This window comes from Rosa chinensis, chromosome 5 (assembly GCF_002994745.2).
Source record: "Rosa chinensis cultivar Old Blush chromosome 5, RchiOBHm-V2, whole genome shotgun sequence".
NCBI classification, from domain to species: domain Eukaryota; kingdom Viridiplantae; phylum Streptophyta; class Magnoliopsida; order Rosales; family Rosaceae; genus Rosa; species Rosa chinensis.
The window spans coordinates 9,929,719-9,952,219 of NC_037092.1; the positions used below are offsets into that span (position 1 = coordinate 9,929,719).

The 22,501-nt window shown below is 37.8% G+C and overlaps 1 protein-coding gene across 1 annotated transcript; it reads right to left on the minus strand.

Annotated features, from left to right (window-relative positions):
* Nucleotides 1-10,577: 10,577 nt before the first annotated feature.
* Nucleotides 10,578-16,758, minus strand: LOC112203094 (collagen alpha-2(I) chain-like). Its single transcript, XM_024344114.1, has 2 exons — nucleotides 16,650-16,758; nucleotides 10,578-11,581 (listed from the first exon to the last, which is right to left on the minus strand). The coding sequence occupies exons 1-2, from the start codon at nucleotides 16,756-16,758 to the stop codon at nucleotides 10,578-10,580; spliced, it is 1,113 nt and encodes a 370-aa protein (XP_024199882.1).
* Nucleotides 16,759-22,501: the final 5,743 nt, after the last annotated feature.

Here is a 22,501-nt window from a genome sequence, read left to right on the forward strand (position 1 = left end):
TTGGTGTGTAGAAATCCCACAGGGACAAGGACAAGTCTTCTTACATATAAGAATAGAGGACCACTTCCTAGGATACCCTACCATATAGGTCAAGTTGTCCAACTCTATCTCTTTCATTGCCATGTCCCCTTGTTGATGATACATGTAAATAAAATGTGTCTACAATTAATGTATAAATATAATCATCGCAAGTGATACACTCTCAATTTCAAGGATTGATTAGGGGTTTAGGAGAGGTTTATGTGTATAAATGTACACCTTCTACTTTGTGTGGGCCATGCCCCTTGTTGATGCTACATGTAAATAATATGTGTCTACAATTAATGTATAAATATAATCATCACAAGTGATACACTCTCAATTTCAAGGATTGATTAGGGGTTTAGCAGAGGTTTATGTGTATAAATGTACGCCTTCTACTCTGTGTGGGGGGGATGCATGTTGTCAATATTGTCACTCTCGTTAGACTGTCACCCATTAATTAGTACATAATCATCATGGGACATGATTTGACATATTAATGACCAAAATAGGGGAATGGAAAATTACACTCATTAGTGGATGGTCCATCATCAAAATTAAGGTAATCATCATGTTGTTTGATAACAAGGTCTCATTGAGTCCTTTCTATTAAATAAATGCTATTCTAATTCAATTGGAGGCCAAAGTCACCAATTTTATTATTATTATTATTTTTTTTTTGGGTCACTATGAATTCCAAAAAGCCAGGGGGTCCAGCAATATGAAGAGTATAGGCACATACATATTATTATCACAGGCACACAAGAATTTGATGCCACCCTCGAACAAAAATCTTATCACTTTTTGTTCCTTCCAAGTCATTAACTTGGCCTTGAATTTTGGCCAACTTTATTGCTCAACTACACTGCCTTCTTGTGCTGTGTCGTGAATTTAATTCCTATATCCCATGCTCATTTATGTATGATTTACAGATCTAATGGTTGTAATGAGATGGGTGTGGGTGTGGGTGTAGGAGGGCATTCAAAATTTAAAAGGACAGCTTGTCTTCTTTTGTAAATGGACTATGACAATGAGGATAATGGTTTCTCTTTAGATTATAAAGCTCCAATGTAGCTTTCAGTGTTGTCTGTGTTGCGCGCGGGTTCCTCATGAATGACAGATTAACCTACAACCGTATGGTGGAAGAAGATTTGTTGGTGAAATAAACAAAAAAAATATACTTGAATTAGGTTTAACTGATTAAGAGTGAGTTTGGCATAGCTTTGCTTATTTACAAAGCTATGTATAGATCTTTCTTTGTAAGTTGGAGTTCTTAAGTTGGACTTAAAGATGACTAGTTTTTATATAATCAAAATTAATTTAAGCAGCATAAGATATTTGACAATAAATATCAATACAATTTCTTTAGCCGTTTTAGAACACCTTATAAAATTTTGTGGTAAGCAACTTTTATAAGTTGAAAGCTCAACTACTTATTATTTGAAGATCCTGGTCTCAAATTGACCCTTACCAGACGCATTAGAGTGCTAATGAAGTAATCAGAGCGCAAAGAAAACAATACGAAGTGTGTGATAAATCGCTCCGATGCAAAGATAATTTGGCAAAAAATGAGAATTTTTTACAACATATTTTAACACTTGATTCTCCAAGTTTTTTAACCATTAATTAGATTTACTTAATTCTATCAACTCTAACGGTGAACGTCACATGATCCAGAACATGGTATAATAAAAAAGATCCAATAATTGTAAGCTTCTTAAATCTCATCTCTAAAACATAAAATTTAAAAATCCGTAGCTACATGTGATTATTCGAGAACTATATAGGCACAACTGCGCCCATTAGATCCATCTGGAACCCTTTCAAAATGAAAAACTATCTTCCCAACCTAGACAAAGCCGTTATCCATCAAATCACTTGAACCACACTCAACCCCTTCGTTGACCCAAGATGACATGAATTGTGGTAAATGAATTAGGTGATTTTATGCTTCTGTACTTTCTCATTGGTACGGATGATCATAAAATCATATGTTGTGTGCTTCAAACTATGAAAAGGGTTCATCGATCATCGATCGATCTTCAACGCATGCCTTGCCACAAGGCCCACAACGTGAGCTTCTGTTTTGTTTAATCTCCTAATTGGATCGATCTATTTTTAGCTTCATCAATCATGTTTGGAATTAAATTGCACATGCTTAAGTGATACCTGGATGGGATACAAGTCTGCATTTTTATTAGGGTTTACAGTCTGCAAATCTGCATTTTAATATAGTTGTTTGGAAGTTACGTGTGTAAGCTCTGATCAGATTAGGATCTCATTCATTCATGTTTGGAAAATTAATTTATATATGAATTTGGTATGGGTTTTATTCGTTTTTGATGAGCTCGATCGATCTGCTTAGAATGAAGGAAGCACTTCATCAGCATTAACTAACTTCTTTCTGTCATTCTATCCCTCAATTGAGCACATGATGATTGTATTATTTTGCTTCCCAACTCTTATTCGTATTATGATGAAGATAATGAGCTCAATAATTTTCGATTTAATTGATTTTACATGAATGTCACTCCCATCTCTTTGAAGCCAAAAACAGTCCCACTCACACTAATAGTGATTGTAGTCGAGATTGAAAAAGGAAGGTGAGTAATCTTCAATTAATCCCGGTAGCCCTAACTCTAGATGGTTAAGTTACCGCTTGTTTTCTCTTCTTCTCACCATGGTTTGAAATGTTGAATATTCTTTTTAATGACATGTTTCCTTACTTAGAATTAGACCTGTAAATGGACCGGATTTTGATCCGGACCCGCTCCAGATCCGTAGCTATTAAACGGGTTTGGATCGAACATTTTGATCCGTTGATCCGTTAATGATCCGAATCCGTTAACCCGTTTAATAAACGGATCGGATTTGGATTTAGGTCGATCCGATCCGTTAATGATCCGACCCGTTTTAGTAATAAAAAAATATTATTTTTTATTAATATATTATTATTTTTTTAAAATATAAAATATTAAAGATTTCTAATATTACTTTTTTGCATAAATCTAAGAGGCAGTCCTCGTAATTTTATTTTTGGCGATACTCTTCATGTAGATCATGTTATTTTAATATTTTATTAATATCTTATGAGATATTATGATATAAATTTAATATTACTATTTAAAATTTAAAAATATTTGAAATTATAAACGGATCGGATTAGCGGATCGGATATCCGTTAATCCGACGGATACGGATTTGGATCGAGGTATCAATGATCCGCCGGGTTAACGGAGCGGGTTTGGATCGAATTTTTTTTTTAGTAAACGGATTTGGATTTAGGTTGATCCGATCCGAACCCGGCCCATTTACAAGCCTACTTAGAATAGGTATGGAGATAGGAGAATTAATTGCAATAGACAAGTTCTCATACATTTAATAACATATACGGGTATGGGAATGAGTGTGAGTATTGTATGGGAATGAGCGTGAGTATCACGTCAATGTCTGAAATCCAGCCACCTCCCAAGAGATTTTGATATACTTTTTCCTTGCTCAAAAGATGAATCTCACTATGATGACTAGATGGCACTCATCCATTTTTCACAAGACCATTTTCTCATATCTTCCTCTCTCTCTACTTTCGTCTAATAATTGATTGTTTTTAGGGATAAAATCTGTTTAGTCCCTATATTTTGTCTTTCTCATCGTTTCAGTCCCTGACATTCTAATTTAATCTAAAAACTCTCTGATCTCACAATTTCCCTCTAATAGGTCTCTTCCGCATCAAATTAGGAGTTGGCCTTTAGGTGAAATGTCCAATATACCCCTCTGTTATTTCTTTTTCCTTTTTAATTTCTTTTTTTCCTTTTTTTTCTTTTTCCTTTTTATTTTTATTTTTTTTCTTTTTCCTTTTTAATTTCTTTTTTTCTTTTTCCTTTGTAATTTATTTTTCCTTTTTTATTTTTTTATTATTATTTTTTCTTTTTTCCTTTTTTTTCTTTTTTCTTTTTCCTTTTTAATGACCATCATATCCTGCTGCATCAGTAGCGCCACGTCGGCGAACCAATCCAGATTGACCCGAAACCCCAATTATTGTTCTCCACGCCGGTGGCCATTTTTCTTTTCCATCACTATTCTTCTTCTTCACTTTTGGTTTTGGTCAACTTGGCCATCAAAAACCACCATTTCAACCAAACCCAAAATCCAAATCACCATTTTGAGCAAGACCCAAAAACCTCAGGGTCTGAAAAAATGATAGTTTTCAGTGAAAAGTTTCCAAATTGAGGCCTGATGTGGAGAGAGAAAGTGGGATTTGAGTGGGAGAGAGAGAAGTAGGCTATGAAAACAAGAGGGGAGTGGTTGAGCAGCGAATTTCCGAGCTGATTGGGATCTGCTTATGTTTGAGAGATGGCGTCGGCGATGATGGAGACGAGGGCGGATCCGCTAAGAGACAACGGAGGGAGATAGCTTTAGAGAAGGTGAAGAAGTGATTGATCAGCTCTTAGCCTCTTGCTTTTGCTCGATGTCCATCCATACACCGCCAGCTAGGTCTTTGCTGGGTTTGGTTTCAATTTGGGGAGAGAAACAGATGGGTTGTGGAGTTTGATCGGAATGGGATTGGTGGGTTGAGGAAGGAGAAATAGGCAGAACGAAAAGAAAAAAAAAAGGAAAAAAGGAATTAAAAAGGAACAAGAAAAAAAGAAGAAAAACCAAAAAAGAAATTAAAAAGGAAAAAAGGAATTAAAAAGGAACAAGAAAAAAAGAAGAAAAACCAAAAAAGAAATTAAAAAGGAAAAAAAAATTAAAAAGGAAAAAGAAATAACATAGGGGTATATTGGACATTTCACCCAAAGTCAACTCCTAATTTGACGCGGAATGGACCTATTGGAGGGAAATTGTGAGGTCAGGGAATTTTTAGATTAAATTAGAATGTCAGAGACTGAAACGATGAGAGAGACAAACTATAGGGACTAAACAGATTTTATCCCTTGTTTTTATTACTGTAGCTTTAGAAGCCTTAATCCTTCCCGTTCCAGCTAATCAATCTCACGTTTAATGATATTGTTAAGACGATAAATAAACATGTGTTTCTTTTGTAAAGTTAGACATGGAAATGATGTTTTCACTACTTTATTTTTTTGTGTAATATTTTGACTGATGTAGTATTACGAAGAGATGGGAAGACCAAAGCCTAAGGTTATAATAATGAGATACTTGAAAATCAAGCATACTATGATTTCAAAGGCCAAACGAAAAACCTACTTTACTACCTCTAATGTTAATTCTCTTGTTTCTAATTAGACTGATTTGTATTTATCTAGGTGCGGAAAATGGACATGTAAGTACGGAATGCGAGAAAATTAGATATTTTGTGATGTATTTCTTCAATAATTAAGAGTCACTAACTCATTTGGTTGTCAAAATTAATTGCCTATGACATGATAGAGTATACATGATTCAAGTATAAAACAATCTTCTTTCAAGTTGTAATTGTTTATTTTTTATTGTTGATGTATCATTAGACAATATGAAGAACGAGATAATTTTTGTCATTAGTACTTTTTGGGGTTGATATATCACTATCATTTGATTTATATATCCATTGCTTATTTTAAAGAGAAAAAAGCGAAAGAAAAAAAAAACACTTCCAAAAACATCGTTAGGAAACCGCCTAGTGTGGTGGTTGAGCGACGTAACATGAAAACTCCATATCTAGTGTTCGAGTCTCAACTTCCACAACTTTGTGGCCAACAGGTTTGAGGGACTTTCGGGTTCGTAAGCTTGCGGTAGGGGATTAGTCTGACTTTGCTGGGATACCATTGTGAACCTCAGTCCAATACTAACTAGGTGGGTGTGTTACTAACTCGCTAATGAAACCAAGATGATTTGCTACCTCAACCTCGATAAGAAAAAAAAAATCACTAGGACTTATTACAATCTAAACAAATACTAATAAATCAATCTATTACAATCAATTAGAATCCATATAGAAGACATTTCATGAGATCATTAATAACAAGGGAAAAAAACCCTAGCCCCGAGAGTGCAGCCAGAGAATCAAAGATGGAAGAAACAAGATCGGCGATCTTGTCAGGTGGCGGTGGCGATGGCGCTTCCCTAGTTGTTGTTGTTTGCTGCCGAAAGGGAATTGTGTTTTTTCTCCTGTCTTGTGGGATCGATGGGCTTGGAGGTGACTGTGAATGGCCGAGATTGGGTTTCGGTTCAAAGCTTCTCAGAGGTAAGGCTTTTGTGGAGTCGATGCCAGAGACGGCGACTGGCGGAGTGGCTGGCGTTGGTTTCCAATTCTTTCCAGGCGGCGGCGACAACTGTAACGTCCCGAACCTGAATCCACCGGTTTACTAGTCATTTGGACGGTAAACGACAACTACTTTCACTTTTACTTTCGTTTCCGTACTTTTAGTGGCCCTAAAAGTTGACTTTTTGTTCGGGTCAAAATTTGAGAAAATGTTCTTCATGAAAGTTGTAGGGGACGTTAAACCGAGCGCGTGGATATGTGGTACGTAAAAATCGGAGCTCGTATGCGAAAGTTATAAGCAAAAATGTGAATGTTACTGTTCATGGTAACTTTCTATATATATAGAAAGTTACTGTGGTAGATTTCCATTTCCGGAAATCTACCTTCTCTCTCCTCTTCCCCCTGACCTCTCTTCTTTCCCTTTCGGATCCTTCTTCTTCCCTTCGATTGGCCGCCGTCCGGCCATCACCCGGCAGAAAGCCGGCCACCACAGGGTCGCCTGGTCACGCTGGTGCCCTTAGTTTTCGACGATTTGGTCGGAAAAGCTCGGATCGAAGCAAGGTTTGCTCCGGTTGCAGTTTTGGGGTTTCGCCGATTTCCGGCCATTCCGGCCACCTCCGGCCACCAGGTTAGCATCGAAGGTTCGGTTTTTGATGGTGATCATTTCCCCTAAGGTAGTTCAATCCAATTTGCAGTATAGATATCGAATTGACAATTTTCCATTTTTTTAGGGTTCTTGAAGTTTCGAGCTTTTCTTCACCAGCTTGATTCGACCACTTCGAGGTAAAATTGGATGATGTTGTAGTTGGGAAGTTGGTTGGGCTTGTTGTGTAGATGCTAGTGCCGGAGTTTGGTGGCCATCGGAGGTGGTGGCCGCCGGCGCGTGGAGGCTTATATGGTAGTGTTTTAATTTCAGTTTTTAGCCCATTAAATTGTATATTGTTGTAGAGCTTGTATGTGAAGTTTGGTGAATTTTGGAGGAGTTTGGAATTGTTTGTGAATTTCCGAAGTTTGGAGTTTTGTGATGGAATTGTGGGAAATCCGTCGGATTTCCCTCGTTTTCATTGTGGAATATGTAAATTGAGGAAGTAGTGTTGTGGAAGAGATTTGGGTGGAATTTGAGAAGTAATGGAGATAGGGATTTTCGAGTTTCGTTTAGGTTCGTATTTATTTTATCGGATTGCCGTTTACGGAAACATAATTGTGTACAGGACGACGTACCGAGCTATTGCTCGATGAAGGAACTCGTTTGCGTGGTCGCCCAATAGTACTGTGAGTGGACTGTTGTTTTTAAATAATGATGCATGCATTTATTTTCTTAAATTAATGCTCTAGTTATTAATCATATTACATTTTGAGCAAATGAATTGATTTTCGGAATTTGATTTCGGTTTATCTCGTGGTTTTACTTTCAACATTGAGTTTCAAAGGTTGGTGATGATTTATAATATTATTTGACGAATTACTTATTTCCGAGGTAATTTTCCGGAATTAAGTATATTTCTAATCGCCGATTTAAGTTCCTGGAAGATTTTCGAGATGAGTTTCGATGGAGTTGGATTTCTCATTTATTTATATTCAGCTCTTGGAGCTTTTTAAGAGATTTACGAAATAAGAATTCGAGGAAGCAAAACTTTATACTTCTTTATACCCTACTTATTTTAGAACTTGAGATGATCTCGGCGTGCGGGGTCACGTCTTTATACACCTGGATTCTTATTTCGTGAGATATGTGGGGAAACTATACAGATTTATTGGCTTTCTACGATCTTCTTCCTCACCATACGCGGGTCATGTGAATAGGTCTCCTCCTCACTTACTTTGTGTTTGTGAGTGGCAGTGAGGTAGCTTTCTCCTCCTCACGTGGGTGGTAGTCGAGGTGATATTCTCCTCCTCACACAATCTATGTGTGAATGGAAGTTGAGGTTATTATTTCTCCTCCTCGCACAATCTATGTGTGAGTGGCAGTCGGGGGTAGGTTGAGCCTGAGGGGCTCCATTCCCGTATGGTGAATCCTTTTTCCCCATGTTCTTTTGTTGTTGTTCTTGACTAGCGGGGCTAGTCGGTCTTTTCTTAATTATTGCATGCATCGGGAGTTTTAAAGAAATAAATGTGGGAAAGTATAAAATCTTTTTGTTTAAGTTGTTTATTTTTGTCCACTCACGCTAACGTTTTTCATCTACTTTCCCCTGGGCCTTTCGGTTTCTAATGCCCATTTTGCAGGCGTTATTAGTTAAGGTCGTGAGTACGTGGTTCGAGGCATAGATGACGAATAGCTTCCGCACTTCTTTGTTTGGCTCTGATCTATTGTGGGTTACTGTTTTGGGTAGTCCACTTTAGGGGTGACTCGACCAGTTCTCGGTAGAGTTATCACTAAGGTGGGCCCCGCAGGGCCACTCCGGATTTCGGGGTGAAATCCGGGGCGGGTCCTGTCAACAACGATGGCGGTATTGTGAAAATAGTTGGAGGTCCAACACGCAGGTTTTCAAGATTCTTTTGGTATTTGGAACTGCCGCACAGGTTTTGTCACTATTTCTAGGCGGTGGCGTTAAGGTGGCATGTTCTTGTGTAGTTGTGGTAGTGGTGGAGTTGTGACGACGACGGCCCGTGCAGCAACTCTTGGGATAGGGGAGTGGAGGCTGGGATTGGATTGGGTCGTATCTGTTGGGCTTGAGGCTCTATCTTTCCCATTAGGCTTTGTGGGCTATTGTTTATTTTACCCTAGTTTGCTTTTGTTTTAATAATCCCTTCTTTTAGGAGGTATTGGAATCTGGTCCGGCCTAGGCTTTTTTTTTTTTTTTTTTTTTTGTAGTTGTTAGTTAGGTGACAAACCACGTTAAGCTCTTGTCTATGCTAGTTGAAGCTCCTCTAGAAGTCTTTGTAAAAGTACTTGATTTCAACGTACCACAATGGCGTGCTTGGTATTAGGAGTCAGATAAAATAAATTGTCTACGAGGCGAGGAGATTTTGTTAGCATGGACTACTTTGCATTACCAATGTCTTAATAGAGTAGGTTTTTTGTACTATTCTTTGCCCATGAACTAGGGCCACAATAATGTATGGGCGGGTTTTAGTTAGACTTCTAAATTTGATATTTAGACCTCTACTACTTATTAGACCTCCAATTCACTTTTTGTAATACTTAAAATTATAAGTACATCTCCTTAATTTTATCAAAACATCCTTAAACAATTAAATAGTTATATTCAACAATTTTTTTTTTTAATGTTTATCAATTCAACCACGTAGAATTTTGTAAGTGAGCTGCCTACATTTTTTGTGTACTTTCATCCAGTGACAGAACCAAAAATTGATTTATGGAAGGGCATAACAATTAGACAATTATAAAGATTTTTCTGTTAATCCAAATTTTCTTTTTGCAGTGTGGATGGTTGTAAAAAAGAATTTGGTTATCAAATAAATAATATATGATATATTGATTAAATCTAATTAAATGGAGTTGACCTTAGATCTTAATTAGTAATAGCTACACCCAAATATTGAATGAATTTGGTTTAAGGAAATAAGGGGACCGTCCGACCGTGTATATAAATTAATTATTTTTACTTCCTTATTTTAGGTAACTTATATTCATTGGGGATTGGGAAGGTAAAAAGAGGTTTTTTTTTTTTTCTCTCTCTCTTTGTCCTTATTTGTCTTTTGATATGAGTTGACAAAATTTAATAACAATTTAAAAAAGATAGAGATCCAAATATCAAACTTGGAGGTCCAACTAGAACCACCTTAATGTATGAGCTCTTTATATCAAAAAAAAATTAGAATCCATATAGAATTTATACATTCCGTGGATTCAATAAATCTATGGATAAAAAGTCAAACACAAACTTTAAAAATCTATATCCAATACACACCTCTATATTTATGACAAAAATTAAAAATATTTCTAAAACTAAATTATTAAATACACACTTTATTACATATCCATATATAAATGATTTCAATCTTAATGATTAATATATACCATAAAAGAGTATATTACCTTGACTAATTATTTATTAATAAAAACCAGTTTTATAGATTGACTGGAAGTCACATTGTACATGTGTATGAAAACTCCTATAAGAAGGTTTGCTTGGGTTATGCTCAGAATATGCAGTTATTATCAAAACAACACAATGAAGTTTTCTAAAACTTACTGCTTTGTGTTATTTAGTATTCTCCTACTATCCTCCAACGTTATTGGTGATAATATTTCTTCTTATACACCATCTATAGTTAATAACGTTGTTCAACATCTACTTGTCAAGTATTCGATCAAGACGCAAGTAGTTAATGGTTCAAATCCTTCTTGATTTGATGACCGTCTCTTGAGGGTTGTGCATTTAGGCCTAAATCATGCCCAACCTCCTGAGACACTTTTCTCATTAGAAACTTCATCACCAACGGGGCCGAATCTTACGGAATCTCCTGGGACACCACCATTGAATGTTTCACGACGAGTACCAATAGGCCCGAATCCTACGAAATCTCCTGGAACACCACTATTGAATGTCTCATGGCAAGTACCAACGACCCCGAATCCTACGAAATCTCCTGAGACACCACCATCACAACGAGTACCAACGAGCCCAAGTCCTACGAAATCTCTTGGGATACCACCATCACAACGAGTTCTAACAGGGCTAAGTCCTTCGAAAACTCTTGGGACACCACCAACAGGCCCAAATCCTACGAAATCTCCTGGGACACCACCATTACGGCGAGTACCGACAGGACCGAGTCCTACCAAATCTCCTGGGACACCACCATTACGGCGAGTACCGACGGGACCGAGTCCTACGAAATCTCCTGGGACACCACCATCACGGCAAGTACCAACGAGCCCAAATCCTACGAAATCTCTTGGGACATCACCATCACGGCGAGTACCGACGGGCCCGAATCCTACGAAATCTCCTGGGACACCACCATTACGGCGAGTACCGACGGGCCCGAGTCCTACGAAATCTCCTGGGACACCACCATTACGGCGAGTACCGACGGGACCGAGTCCTACCAAATCTCCTAGGACACCACCATTACGGAGAGTACAGACGGGACCGAGTCCTACGAAATCTCTTGGGACACCACCATCACGGCAAGTACTAACGAGCCCAAATCCTACGAAATCTCTTAGGGCATCACCATCACGGCGAGTACCGACGGGCCCGAGTCCTACAAAATCTCCTGGGACACCACCATTGAATGTCTCAGGGCGAGTACCAATAGGCCCAAGTCCTACAAAATCTCCTAGGACACCAACATCACGACGAGTACCGACGGGCCCGAGTCCTATGAAATCTCCTGGGTCACCACCATCACGAATAGTACTGAAGGGCCTGAGTCCTACGAAATCTTCTGAGACGCCTCAAACAACACCCTTACCATAAGCTTTATGTGATTCTTCTATTATCAATGTTTTCGAGCATAACATATTAAAATAGGTATGACTTAAGGCGTGTGCCTAAGAGTCCAAATCCTCCAGAATCTCCATCACTATGAAGCAGTTGTCTTTGTCTCCTCCACCATCTTCGAGATAATTTGCAATACATGGTCATTAATATGACTTTTGGATTGCAAGTTCTTCATTATTATTATAAAAATAAAACCAATATTTTAAGTTATAAGTTTGTGGTATCAAATGCCTTCAAATATATATATATATATATATATATATATATATATATAATATATATATATATATATATATATATAGCTCGTCTACTAATGGATCTCTTTTTTTGGCCATTTTAAGGGATTGCTTATTAGATTTTTGATCACATATTCACATCTCAACCGTTCATTTTTTAGGTATATATGAGTAGATCATCTCTACATATTTTCAACCAAATTGATAATCATTAAGGCATTCATAACTGCAATTTATAATAAGGATTAATTTCAGTTTACCCTCCTAAGGTTTGGGGGTGTCATCATTTCACCCCATGTACTTTCAATTTTGAATTTTTACCCCATAAACTTTCCAATTTCAATCAGTCGTGTCCAATTTCTACTATTCCGTCCAAATTGGAGGTTTAGTTTGACTTTTGAGGGCTAAAATGGTCATTTCAACATTAAAAAAATTAAAAAATTTTAAAAAAAAATTCTGTTTTTTATTTAAATTTTTTTTTTTTTTTTTTTCTGTTTCTTCGTTTTATTTATTTATATTATTTTGTCTTCAACCTATACACCACAAGTTATAATAGGTTTATAAAAACAAAAAAATACTCTAGGTAGTTGAAAGCCGCTCGTTGGTCTACGATATTTGTGACATATCTCCGATAAAGTGAAGAATTTAGGATATATCCCCAATAAAGTGAAGAAATATCTGTAAAAAAATAATTTTACACTTTATCTGTAAATAAATATCTGTAAAAAATGATTTTACACAAATATTTCTTCACTTTATTGGGGATATATAGATATTTACAGATAAAGTGTAAAATCATTTTTTACAGATATTTCTTCACTTTATTGGGGATATATCATAAAATTCTTCAATTTATTGGAGATATATCACAAATATCATAGACCAAAAATGATTTTACATAGATAAATCTTCACTTTATTGGGGATATACAGATATTTATTTACAGATAAAGTGTAAAATTATTTTTTATAAATATTTCTTCACTTTATTGGAGATATATCCTAAAATTCTTCACTTTATCAGAGATATATCACAAATATCGTAGACCAGCGAGCGGCTTTCAACCACCTAGAGTATTTTTTTGTTTTTATATAAACCTATTATAACTTATGGTGTATAGGTTGAAGAAAAAAAAAAAAAAAAACTAAAAAACAGAAAGAAAGAAAAAATAATTTTTTAATTTTTTTATGTTGAAATGACCATTTTAGCCCTCAAAAGTCAAACTTAACGTCCAATTTGGACGGAATAGTAGAAATTGGACACGACTGATTGAAATTGGAAAGTTTAGGGGGTAAAAATTCAAAATTGAAAGTACAGGGGGTGAAATGATGACACCCCCAAACCTCAGGGGGGTAAACTGAAATTAATCCTTATAATAATGACAACAAACGGTTCACGTTGGATAGATTCGGTTCGTCCATTGATTTAATCTAGTTTGATACCCTAATGATCATCAATTTGGTTAAAAATTTGTAGAAATGATCTATACATTAGGACCTAAGAACTGAACGGTTGAGATGTCAAAATGCGTTCAAAAAGTCAGTCCCACAAGAGATCCTTTAAAATGGCCAAAAAGAAAAGATCCTTAAGTTATAAGTTTGTGGTATGAAATACCTTCAAAAAAAAAAAAAAAATATATATATATATATATAGTAGCCAATAGACTTGTCGTTAAGAAATAATTTGTTGAAATCTTACTCCTTTTTTATTATGAGTAAAAACTCCAAATGGTACCTAAACTATTGTGAAAGGTATTTTTTGGTACCTTCGAAATTTTTTTTCCCCAAATAGTACTTGAAGTATTGCACTGTTACCAAATATAGTACCTACGTTAACTTTTCCGTTAAAGTTGCCTACATGGCATGTATTTCTTTTGATGAAAACTCCAAATGGTACCCGAACTATTGCAAAATGTATTTTTTGGTACCTAAAATTTTTTTGGTATTTCAAATGGTATCTTAAGTATGTAGTTGGAGTTTTATCTTAAATTTGTAATCAATTTGTATTTGAGGTACTATATGGGGTAAAAAAAATTATAGGTACCAAAAATTACATTTTGCAATAGTTTGGGTACCATTTGGAGTTTTTATCCAAAAAATACATGCCATGTAGGCGACTTTAATGGAAATTAAATTTAATGTAGGTACTATATTTGGTAATGGCAAAATCCTTCAGGTATCATTTGAGGTAAAAAAAAATTCGTAGTTACCAAAAAATACCTTTTGCAATAGTTTAGGTACCATTTGGAGTTTTGACCCTTTTTATTATGTGATTTGGTTGTTAATATAATTATTAATGACAATAGATGTTTGAATGTAGCGCCATTTTCGTAAACAATAAAAAATAAAGATACGGCAGTATTATATAAATATTGATATTTTTATTTTAGGCAAACGATATTTGAGAGAGAATTGCTGTACTTTCATTGATAATAGAGGCCTATTTATATAGAGGATTACAATACATAGAATCAGAGTTGTACAAGGAAAGATAATCGTACATTGAATGTATCTCTAAGATTCTCCGAGATTATCTCTAATTAAAACTCTATTACCACTAGGTCAAGTAACTTAGAGTTTGGGTCAGACACAATCTGGATTTACTTAAACACTCCCCCTTGTGTCGCCCAAATGCAGTGCTTCTCTCGTTGCCTAGTCAAAAACCTTGCCAAGTAACAAAAACCCAGTGGGACAAAAATAATCTCGGTCAAAGGAGAAAAAGAGCACAACACGCCCTTCACGTTTCGAGATCATCATGTGGACATCTCCCCCTGATGTCTGCGTCTCCCCCTGATGACTGCGATCATGGGAGTTCAGATAACTTTCGCAAGCCAATGTTTGCAACATGTTTCTCGAACGTGGATTTGGGCAATGTCTTAGTAAACAAGTCTGCCACAGTGTCCTCAGGTCGAACCTGATTCACTTTGATCTTGAGGTGCTTATTTTGTTGCTGATTGTAGAAGAACTTGGGCGATATGTGCTTGGTATTGTCGCCTTGCTTCATTTGTTCAATGTAAGCAGCATTATCATCATAAATGCTAGTAGACTTTAGACCACAATTTCTTCAAACATGCGTAACTATGGATCTAAGCCATATAAATCCACGAACTGCTTCATGAAGAGCAATAATCTATGCATGGTTCGAAGAAGTAGCAACTAGGGTCTGTTTAGTAGACCTCCAAGATATTGTGGTCTTACCCATGTTGAATACATAACCAGTTTGGGAGCGACCTTTGTGTGGGTCAGAGAGGTATCCAGCATCAGCAAAACCTTCCAAAACACTTATGTCGTTTTGGGATGGGGTGAGAGAATGCAGACCACTATTGGTGGCATTCTTGGCATGTGATGAGTCTGAATCCATCGTCTCTCTATAGGGATAGAACAAACTCATATCAATCGTACCACTTAGGTATCAAAAGATATCTTTAACACCAGTCCAATGACATTGTGTTAGCGTAGAGCTATATCTAGCTAACAAGTTCATAGCGAAAGAGATGTCCGGTCTCGTGCATTGAGCTATGTACAATAATGCGCTTATTGCACTTAGGTAGGGCACTTCTGCCTCTAGCACATCTTTGTTGTCATGTTTTGGACAGAATGGATCCTTCTTTGGATCAAGACTACAAATGACCATTAGGGTGCTTAAAGGCTTAACTATATCAGTATTGAAACTCCTAAGAATCTTTTGGGAATAAACTGATTGATGAATCAGGATACCATCTTCACAATGCTCAAGTTCCAAACCAAGGCAAAACCGTGTTTTCCCTAGATCTTTCATCTCAAACTCGGATTTCAAGTGTTCAACGGTTTCTCTCAACTCTTTAAGGGTGCCAATTATGTTCATGTCATTAACATAAACCACTACTATTGCAAATCCAGAACTTGTTCTTTTTATGAACACACATGGGTATAGTTCATTGTTAACATATCCCTTCCCAATCAAGTAGTCACTTAGACGGTTATACCACATCCGTCCGGATTGCTTCAATCCATATAGTGAGTGTTTCAATCTTATTGCAAACGCGCTCCGTGGTTTAGAGCCACTTGATTTGGATAACTGAAGTCCATCTGGGACCTTCATGTATATCTCTGTATCTAGATCCCCATATAGACACACAGTAACCACATCCATAAGCTGCATGTTCAGTTTTTCAGAAACAACCAAACTGATAATGTAGCGGAACGTAATAATGTCCATTACAGGAGAATAGGTCTCCTCGTAGTCGATTCCATGGCGTTGTGAGAAGCCTTGCGCCACAAGGCCAGCTTTGTACCTTACAATCTCGTTTCTCTCAGTACGCTTTCTAACGAATACCCATTTATGACCAACTGGTTTGGTGTTGGGCAGTATTGGCACAACTGGCCCGAATAACTTTCTCTTCGCTAGAGGATCAAGTTCTTCCTGGATTGCTTCTTTCCATTTTGGCTAATTAGCTCTACATTGGCATTCATCAACGGAGCGTGGTTCGATGTTATCGGTCTCAATAATCTCACGCGCTACTGAATACCCGAATACATCATCAATGATGATGGAGTTTCTTTCTCACGTCCCATGTACACTAGTGTAATTTACAGAACTATCTACATTCTTAGGGATAGATTCTGACATTGAGGAGTCCTCCAAAGATGTCTCTTGGACATAACCATAATCCAGGAACATTCTCATGGGATAGATTTTGAGTATCGATGATCAAATGATTTGTTTGTGCCTCATTCACCCTCTTTCTAGGGTGAGTATCCTTTGAGCCAAGTGGTCTACCGCACTTTCTCATGGGACCTGCGGCCATAGACGCCACATCATTGCCAATATGGGCAATAACGCCATCTCCTAGTACCTCAGGAGCGGCGTTACATCCAGTATTTAAGACGTCAATCATTGCAAGCATGTTTGCAGCAGGTATATGTGATCTCGTCATCACTTTGGCAACATCAAAAAACGCATTAGGCAAAGTGTCTGCTACGTTCTGGAGCTCGATAATTAGTCGCACTTCAAGTTCAGACTGTGCGATACGGGAATCGAGATGAGACATAGTGGGGACATACTACAAAAATTCCTGTCGTTCCTGTTGAACATCTGTGTTCTTATCTTCCCTTGACTACAGGAAAACTGTCTTATCAAAGTCACAATCCGCAAATCTAGCAGTAAAGAGATCGTCTGTCAAGGGTTCAAGGTAGCGGACGATAGTTGGAGATTCATATCCAACATATATGCCCATTCGTCGTTATGGACCCATCTTAGTACGCTGTAGCGGCGTAATAGGCACATAAATGACACACCCAAAAATGCATAAGTGCGAGATATCTGGCTCGTACCCAATCACTAACTGTAACGCAAAATAAGGTTGGGTGGCAGTGGGCTGTAAACTAATTAGTGTCGCTGCGTGCAATATTGCATATCTCCAAGCGAAAACAGGGAGATTGGTGCGCATAACCAACGTCCGTGCTATCATTTTTAGTCGTTTGATAACGGCTTCCACGAGACCATTTTGGATATGAACATGGGGAACTAGATGCTCTACATCAATCCCCAGTGACATGCAATAGTCATCGAACGTTTTCGATGTAAACTCCCCAGCATTATCAAGTCGAATTGACTTAATCGGATGGTCCGGGTAGTGAGCTCATAGACGGATAATCTAGGCTAGGAGTTTAGCATATGCAGCATTTTGAGTGGATAACAACGTGACATGTGACCAGCATGTCGACGCATCAACCAATACAATAAAGTATTTAAAAGGTCCGCAAGATGGTTGAATTGGTCCACATATATCCCCTTGGATTCTTTGTAAGAACGGAATGTGTATTTTTGGATCCTTTGCGTAGGACAGTCTTGGTCCTAATTTTCCCAAGGAACAGGCTTTGCAAAATGAGCGAGGGGCCTTAGAAGCAACCAATGAGGATTTTGGTTGGGCCTAAGCGTCTGAAGCGTTATTCAAAGCAAAATTGGTGACTACATCACCCATCATGGCGTTGGAATCATGGGAAGTGGCATCCATGGCGTTATGGCCATGGGTGACGCCATTTATGGTGTTGTCACGGGGGGACAAAGGCGACCCTAGGGCGGCGGTGCCAGAAGTGGTTGCAACGGCAGTTACACTAAGTCTAGGAATCAATCTTTGATTCCTACTTCATTTCGCTCGAAGGAATAGATGTCCGTGTGAAGTCTTTAGTATACTGATAATCATATCACAACCAAGATGTTCTAGTCGGTCATGCCAAAGCCAGTTCTCTTAGCACATTATTGGATTCAATAGGTCGAATTGTAGTAACATAAAATCTACTAGATTGACACATAAGCTTCTCTAAGATGCGCTTTCATCCGCAATCATTAGAGGTAATGCAAAGGAACTCTTTTCCATTCTCAATATGCGTTTCCGCATGAAATCTGTTGGCTCTGATATCTTTAAAGCTCAATAAGGTTTGATTTGCCTTAGGAGCGTAGAGAGCTTCTGCAACATTAATCAAGGTGCCATTTGGAAAAAGGAATTGGGTCATTCCATGTCCTTGAACTAAACCTGATAGCCTAGCCATCGTAGCCACAAAGGAATATGTAGACAACATCTCCAAGAATAATTGCCTATGGCGGAGAATGGTGTGCGTAGTCACACTATCCGCAAGACATTGCAGTTCTCCAGAATTCGTTCCTAAAAGAAAAGACTCGTAATTAAAAAGGAGTCATAAAGAAAAGAACATAACTTTTATTAATAAGCCAACGGAATTACATCATTGTCTCTTTCACTAGAGAGAATCTAATCCAAAAACTAGCTAATCCAAAATAATGGTAGTCGTCTAACTTCTTTCGGTAACTCCAAAGTAAATGTGACCAGGTAGGTAGAGAGATGTCGGTGGAGCAAGACTTGCTTAAGTACCACTTATCTATAAAAAAAACCTTCCTAAACATCACACTTACTTTGGGTGAGCCTAGTTTGAAGAAAGACTAAACCATTGACATTTACTACAAAAATAATATGGCAATTCCCTGCATCTCTTGGAAAATAAAAAGACTTAATCAAAATCGCCAGTCTCTGGATCTTAGTCTTTGAGGTCTTCCACCCTCAGATCGAGATCTCCATCTTGATCTTCTTGTTTCATGTAATGTGCTTCCCTTGCTTCACGATACATCTTGTATGCATTTGCAACATTCTGGGATGCTTTACACGCCCTTGCCCAATGTCCGGGTAGTCCACACCTAAGACAAGCATCTTTATGGTTAGGTTCCCTTAATCGAGGCGCTTTAGCAGCACATTGGGAATGGCTTCTGTCACACCCTTGATTTTTAACACAAATAAAAATTGATATATAATCTCATAATTATACATGCGTGATCGTTCAGCCATCAATATAAAATACCTGGAAACTTTTTCCCTTTAAACTGAATACATATTGATGCCCTGAACCCACTATGTTAGTCAATATACACTCGCCCCAAAGAGTCATATATTACATAAGCTTACAAATTAAATTGCCAACAACAAGATAAAACGTAAATGCTCCTCAGACCTTACTACAACGGAAATTCAAATAACGGTAAAGTCACAAAAATGGCTTCCTACCGTTAAGCTGCAAAGGCGTTACCTCAGCATCAGCCACGATTATCCTGACCTGCAGGATTAATCCCTACACCCTTTGAATAGTGCACCGGGTTATCACACAACAAACCCGGTAAGCTTTTGCAAGCCCATATGAGTAACTCAAAACAGTCAAACACAACTCACACCAGAAATAAGGAAAACAACTCACGCTTTGATCCCTTAAAACACGAAATAAAGGAGAATAAACCACCCTTAATTTTCTTTCAAATCGAAATAAAAGAAAGCAACTTACACCTTGGTTTGTTTTAAAACGAAACATAGAAAGCAACACACTCCTTGGTTTCTATCAAATATAACATAGAAAACAACTCACACCTTGAATTCTATCAATCGTACCATAGAAAGCAACTCACACATTGATTTCTATCAATCGTACCATAGAAAGCAACTCACACCTTGATTTCTATCAAATCGTTAATAAGGAAAACAACTTGCACCTTGTTACCTTAAAAACCGTTAATAAGGAAGCAACTCACACCTTGTTCCCTAAAAACATGTAATCTCATTAGTTAGATATAACCAATTCCCATTACCCCATGAATCACAATTGTGGCAGACAGACTAGAGCTCTAACTGAATTCGTAACCACTCGTCCGGCCAAATATGTGATTACCTGATATTCTGCCCAAGGTTATAGACCTTCATTCCTCGAACTTTTCAGTCCCTCGGAATAAAACATTAAAGGAGTCGCACTGGACCCAAAATGTTACACAAATCTCAACGCTTTTCAAAATAATCGAAATCAACATTTCCATAATAATTTGTTTTCCGAAAAATCATAATCCAAAACAATAAAAAGCATCAATTCATGCATATTGTTTTTGTCAATCCACAAACCCACCAAAACATATATATTTCACGTAAATATATATATATATATATATATAAACATAGTCATCCGCTCAGGAATACCTACTAATACAAACTATAGTTTGCAGTTAATAAATAACTCTCAAAACGATAAGGGTATTCCGTTCGTAAATGAACCTTGTGAGATTACTCACCTCGAAACTCCCGTTGCGTCTTCAATATAGAACAAAGCAGCCAAACCACAAAATAACAGTCCAAAATACTTCATCAAGTACCTAATCACATACGGTTTCAACTTAGTAACAATTTACAAACGATTTAAGTCCGAAACCCCTATTTTAAACTAAAATCCCCAAAGTGGCGCCAATCGAGGCAAAACCACATCCGAGACCTCCCAAATTCTCCGGAATACTTCTACGATTGATATGTCCAAACCACAAGTCGATCGGACGTTCGGATCCTCATGGATCGAATAAATCAACCGGTATGAAACCGTAAAAATCATAACAAATTCATACGAACTCCAAAATTTTCGTATTATATATCGAAATGCTCGTATCAACGAGTAGAAGACATATAATACTAGAAACAGTCCTTTACATGGACGGAATGCAGCTAGAACTCCGCCACAGGTTGTGGCGTACTGCCGCCGGTCAAAACTCAATATTTCACAAAACTTCCAACATCAAAGATGTTTATCACAGCATGCTTAACCATTTTCATAACTAGCACAAAGTCAAAATCGAAGTGTAAAGGGTCGAAAACTACCTCGCAAGCAGTGGATTACTGTTCAATCCGAGTTGAACCAAGTTTCACGTGAATCAATCCAAACAACCACCACATATCTATCCAGGAGGTCGCTGCGAACTCAAAATAGGAAGCTTGAAGCTGTGCCATCGCCGGAGCTACATTTTCCGATCAGGTTCGATTTCCTCTAACTTCGCTGCCTTACAACGCCGCCGTGGAGGAGAATCGTCACCACCACAGGGAGGAGCGGAACAAGGAGGCGAGTCGATCTGGAAAGTTTCATCGGTAGAGGTCGCCGGAGCTGTGAGTTCCGACCGGGTTAGAAAACCGGGTTCGGGTCGGGTCAAGCGGACTGAAGAGAGAGAACGGAGGTCTGGTTCCCGTAAATGGAAGCCCAAATGAAAATAGTAACTTTCTAAATTTTCAAACGCTCATAACATTTTCATACGAACTCCAATTTCTGCATTCCACATATCCACAAACTCGTATCGACGCGCTCTACAACTTTTATGAAGGAAGTTTTTAGAGAATCTCAACGTATAAAAAATCAACATTTGCACCCCCTCCCCCCTAAAACCATACTTTTCGAATAAAACTTCGTCCGAAACACTTCTGCTCCATCCACGAGCCACGAAACAGTCCAATAATCACAAAATTAATTCCAGAAAATCCTCGAAAAATAATTACGAATTTTCGGGACATCACAGCTTCTCTCTTTGGTGGCGTCACCACCATAGCCGGAGGCTTGGCCTTTCTCTCTCTTCACACGTTAACCTCCACGGTTCCGTGTATGCATATCTTGGCGGTTTCCTTCCTCTTTAGGGTGAGAATATGCACCAAAATGTCCATAATTATCCCTTTCCTTAGGGTTTCGCTCCTTGCACCCTCCCTTAGGGGTGCCATTATAATTAGACTCTGAAATTGGCTTTGCTCCCACGGGTCTAGAGTTATAGTTCTTCACAAATATGTTGTCTTGCTTTTCAGCTACATTCATGGCTCCAATAAGCTCATGAAATCTTGTGATGCGTCCGGCATTGACATCAATCTGATAGTTCTTGGCTATCATCAATGCAGAGACGAGGAAGGTAGAGAGAGTCTTCTTGACCAACATCATATCAGTGATTTATTTCCCACAAAATTCCATCAAAGACTTGATATGAAGTGCTTCCGAATTGTAGTCAAGCACAGACTTGAAATCACATAAGCGGAGGCTATGCCGTCTCACTTCTAAATTAGGAAGCAGGGAGTTATTAACATTGCCAAAACGAGGGCTAGTTTTGAACTTACTCATGCATCCTAAAAAACAACAAGAAAATAGGACTAGTTTTGGAGCGAAAAAAGCTACTACGAAAACAATAAAAGTTTTTTAGCGTAGTTGCTTCCAAGAAATTCAATTCCAAGAGGGGTTGGATTAGATCAAAACAATGATATTTGTGGTTGATCGTTTCTTCTCAACAAACTCTACGTTTGGAGGACTCTA

Bases quoted from the DNA above. Each gene is read 5' to 3' on its own strand.
- LOC112203094 (XM_024344114.1), bottom strand. From the start codon at position 16,758: ATGCTTGCAATGATTGACGTCTTAAATACTGGATGTAACGCCGCTCCT. The intron at 11,582-16,649 runs GTCCCATGAGAA...GAGGCGTCTCAG, and splicing joins TGTGGCGTCTATGGCCGCAG to AAGATTTCGTAGGACTCAGG.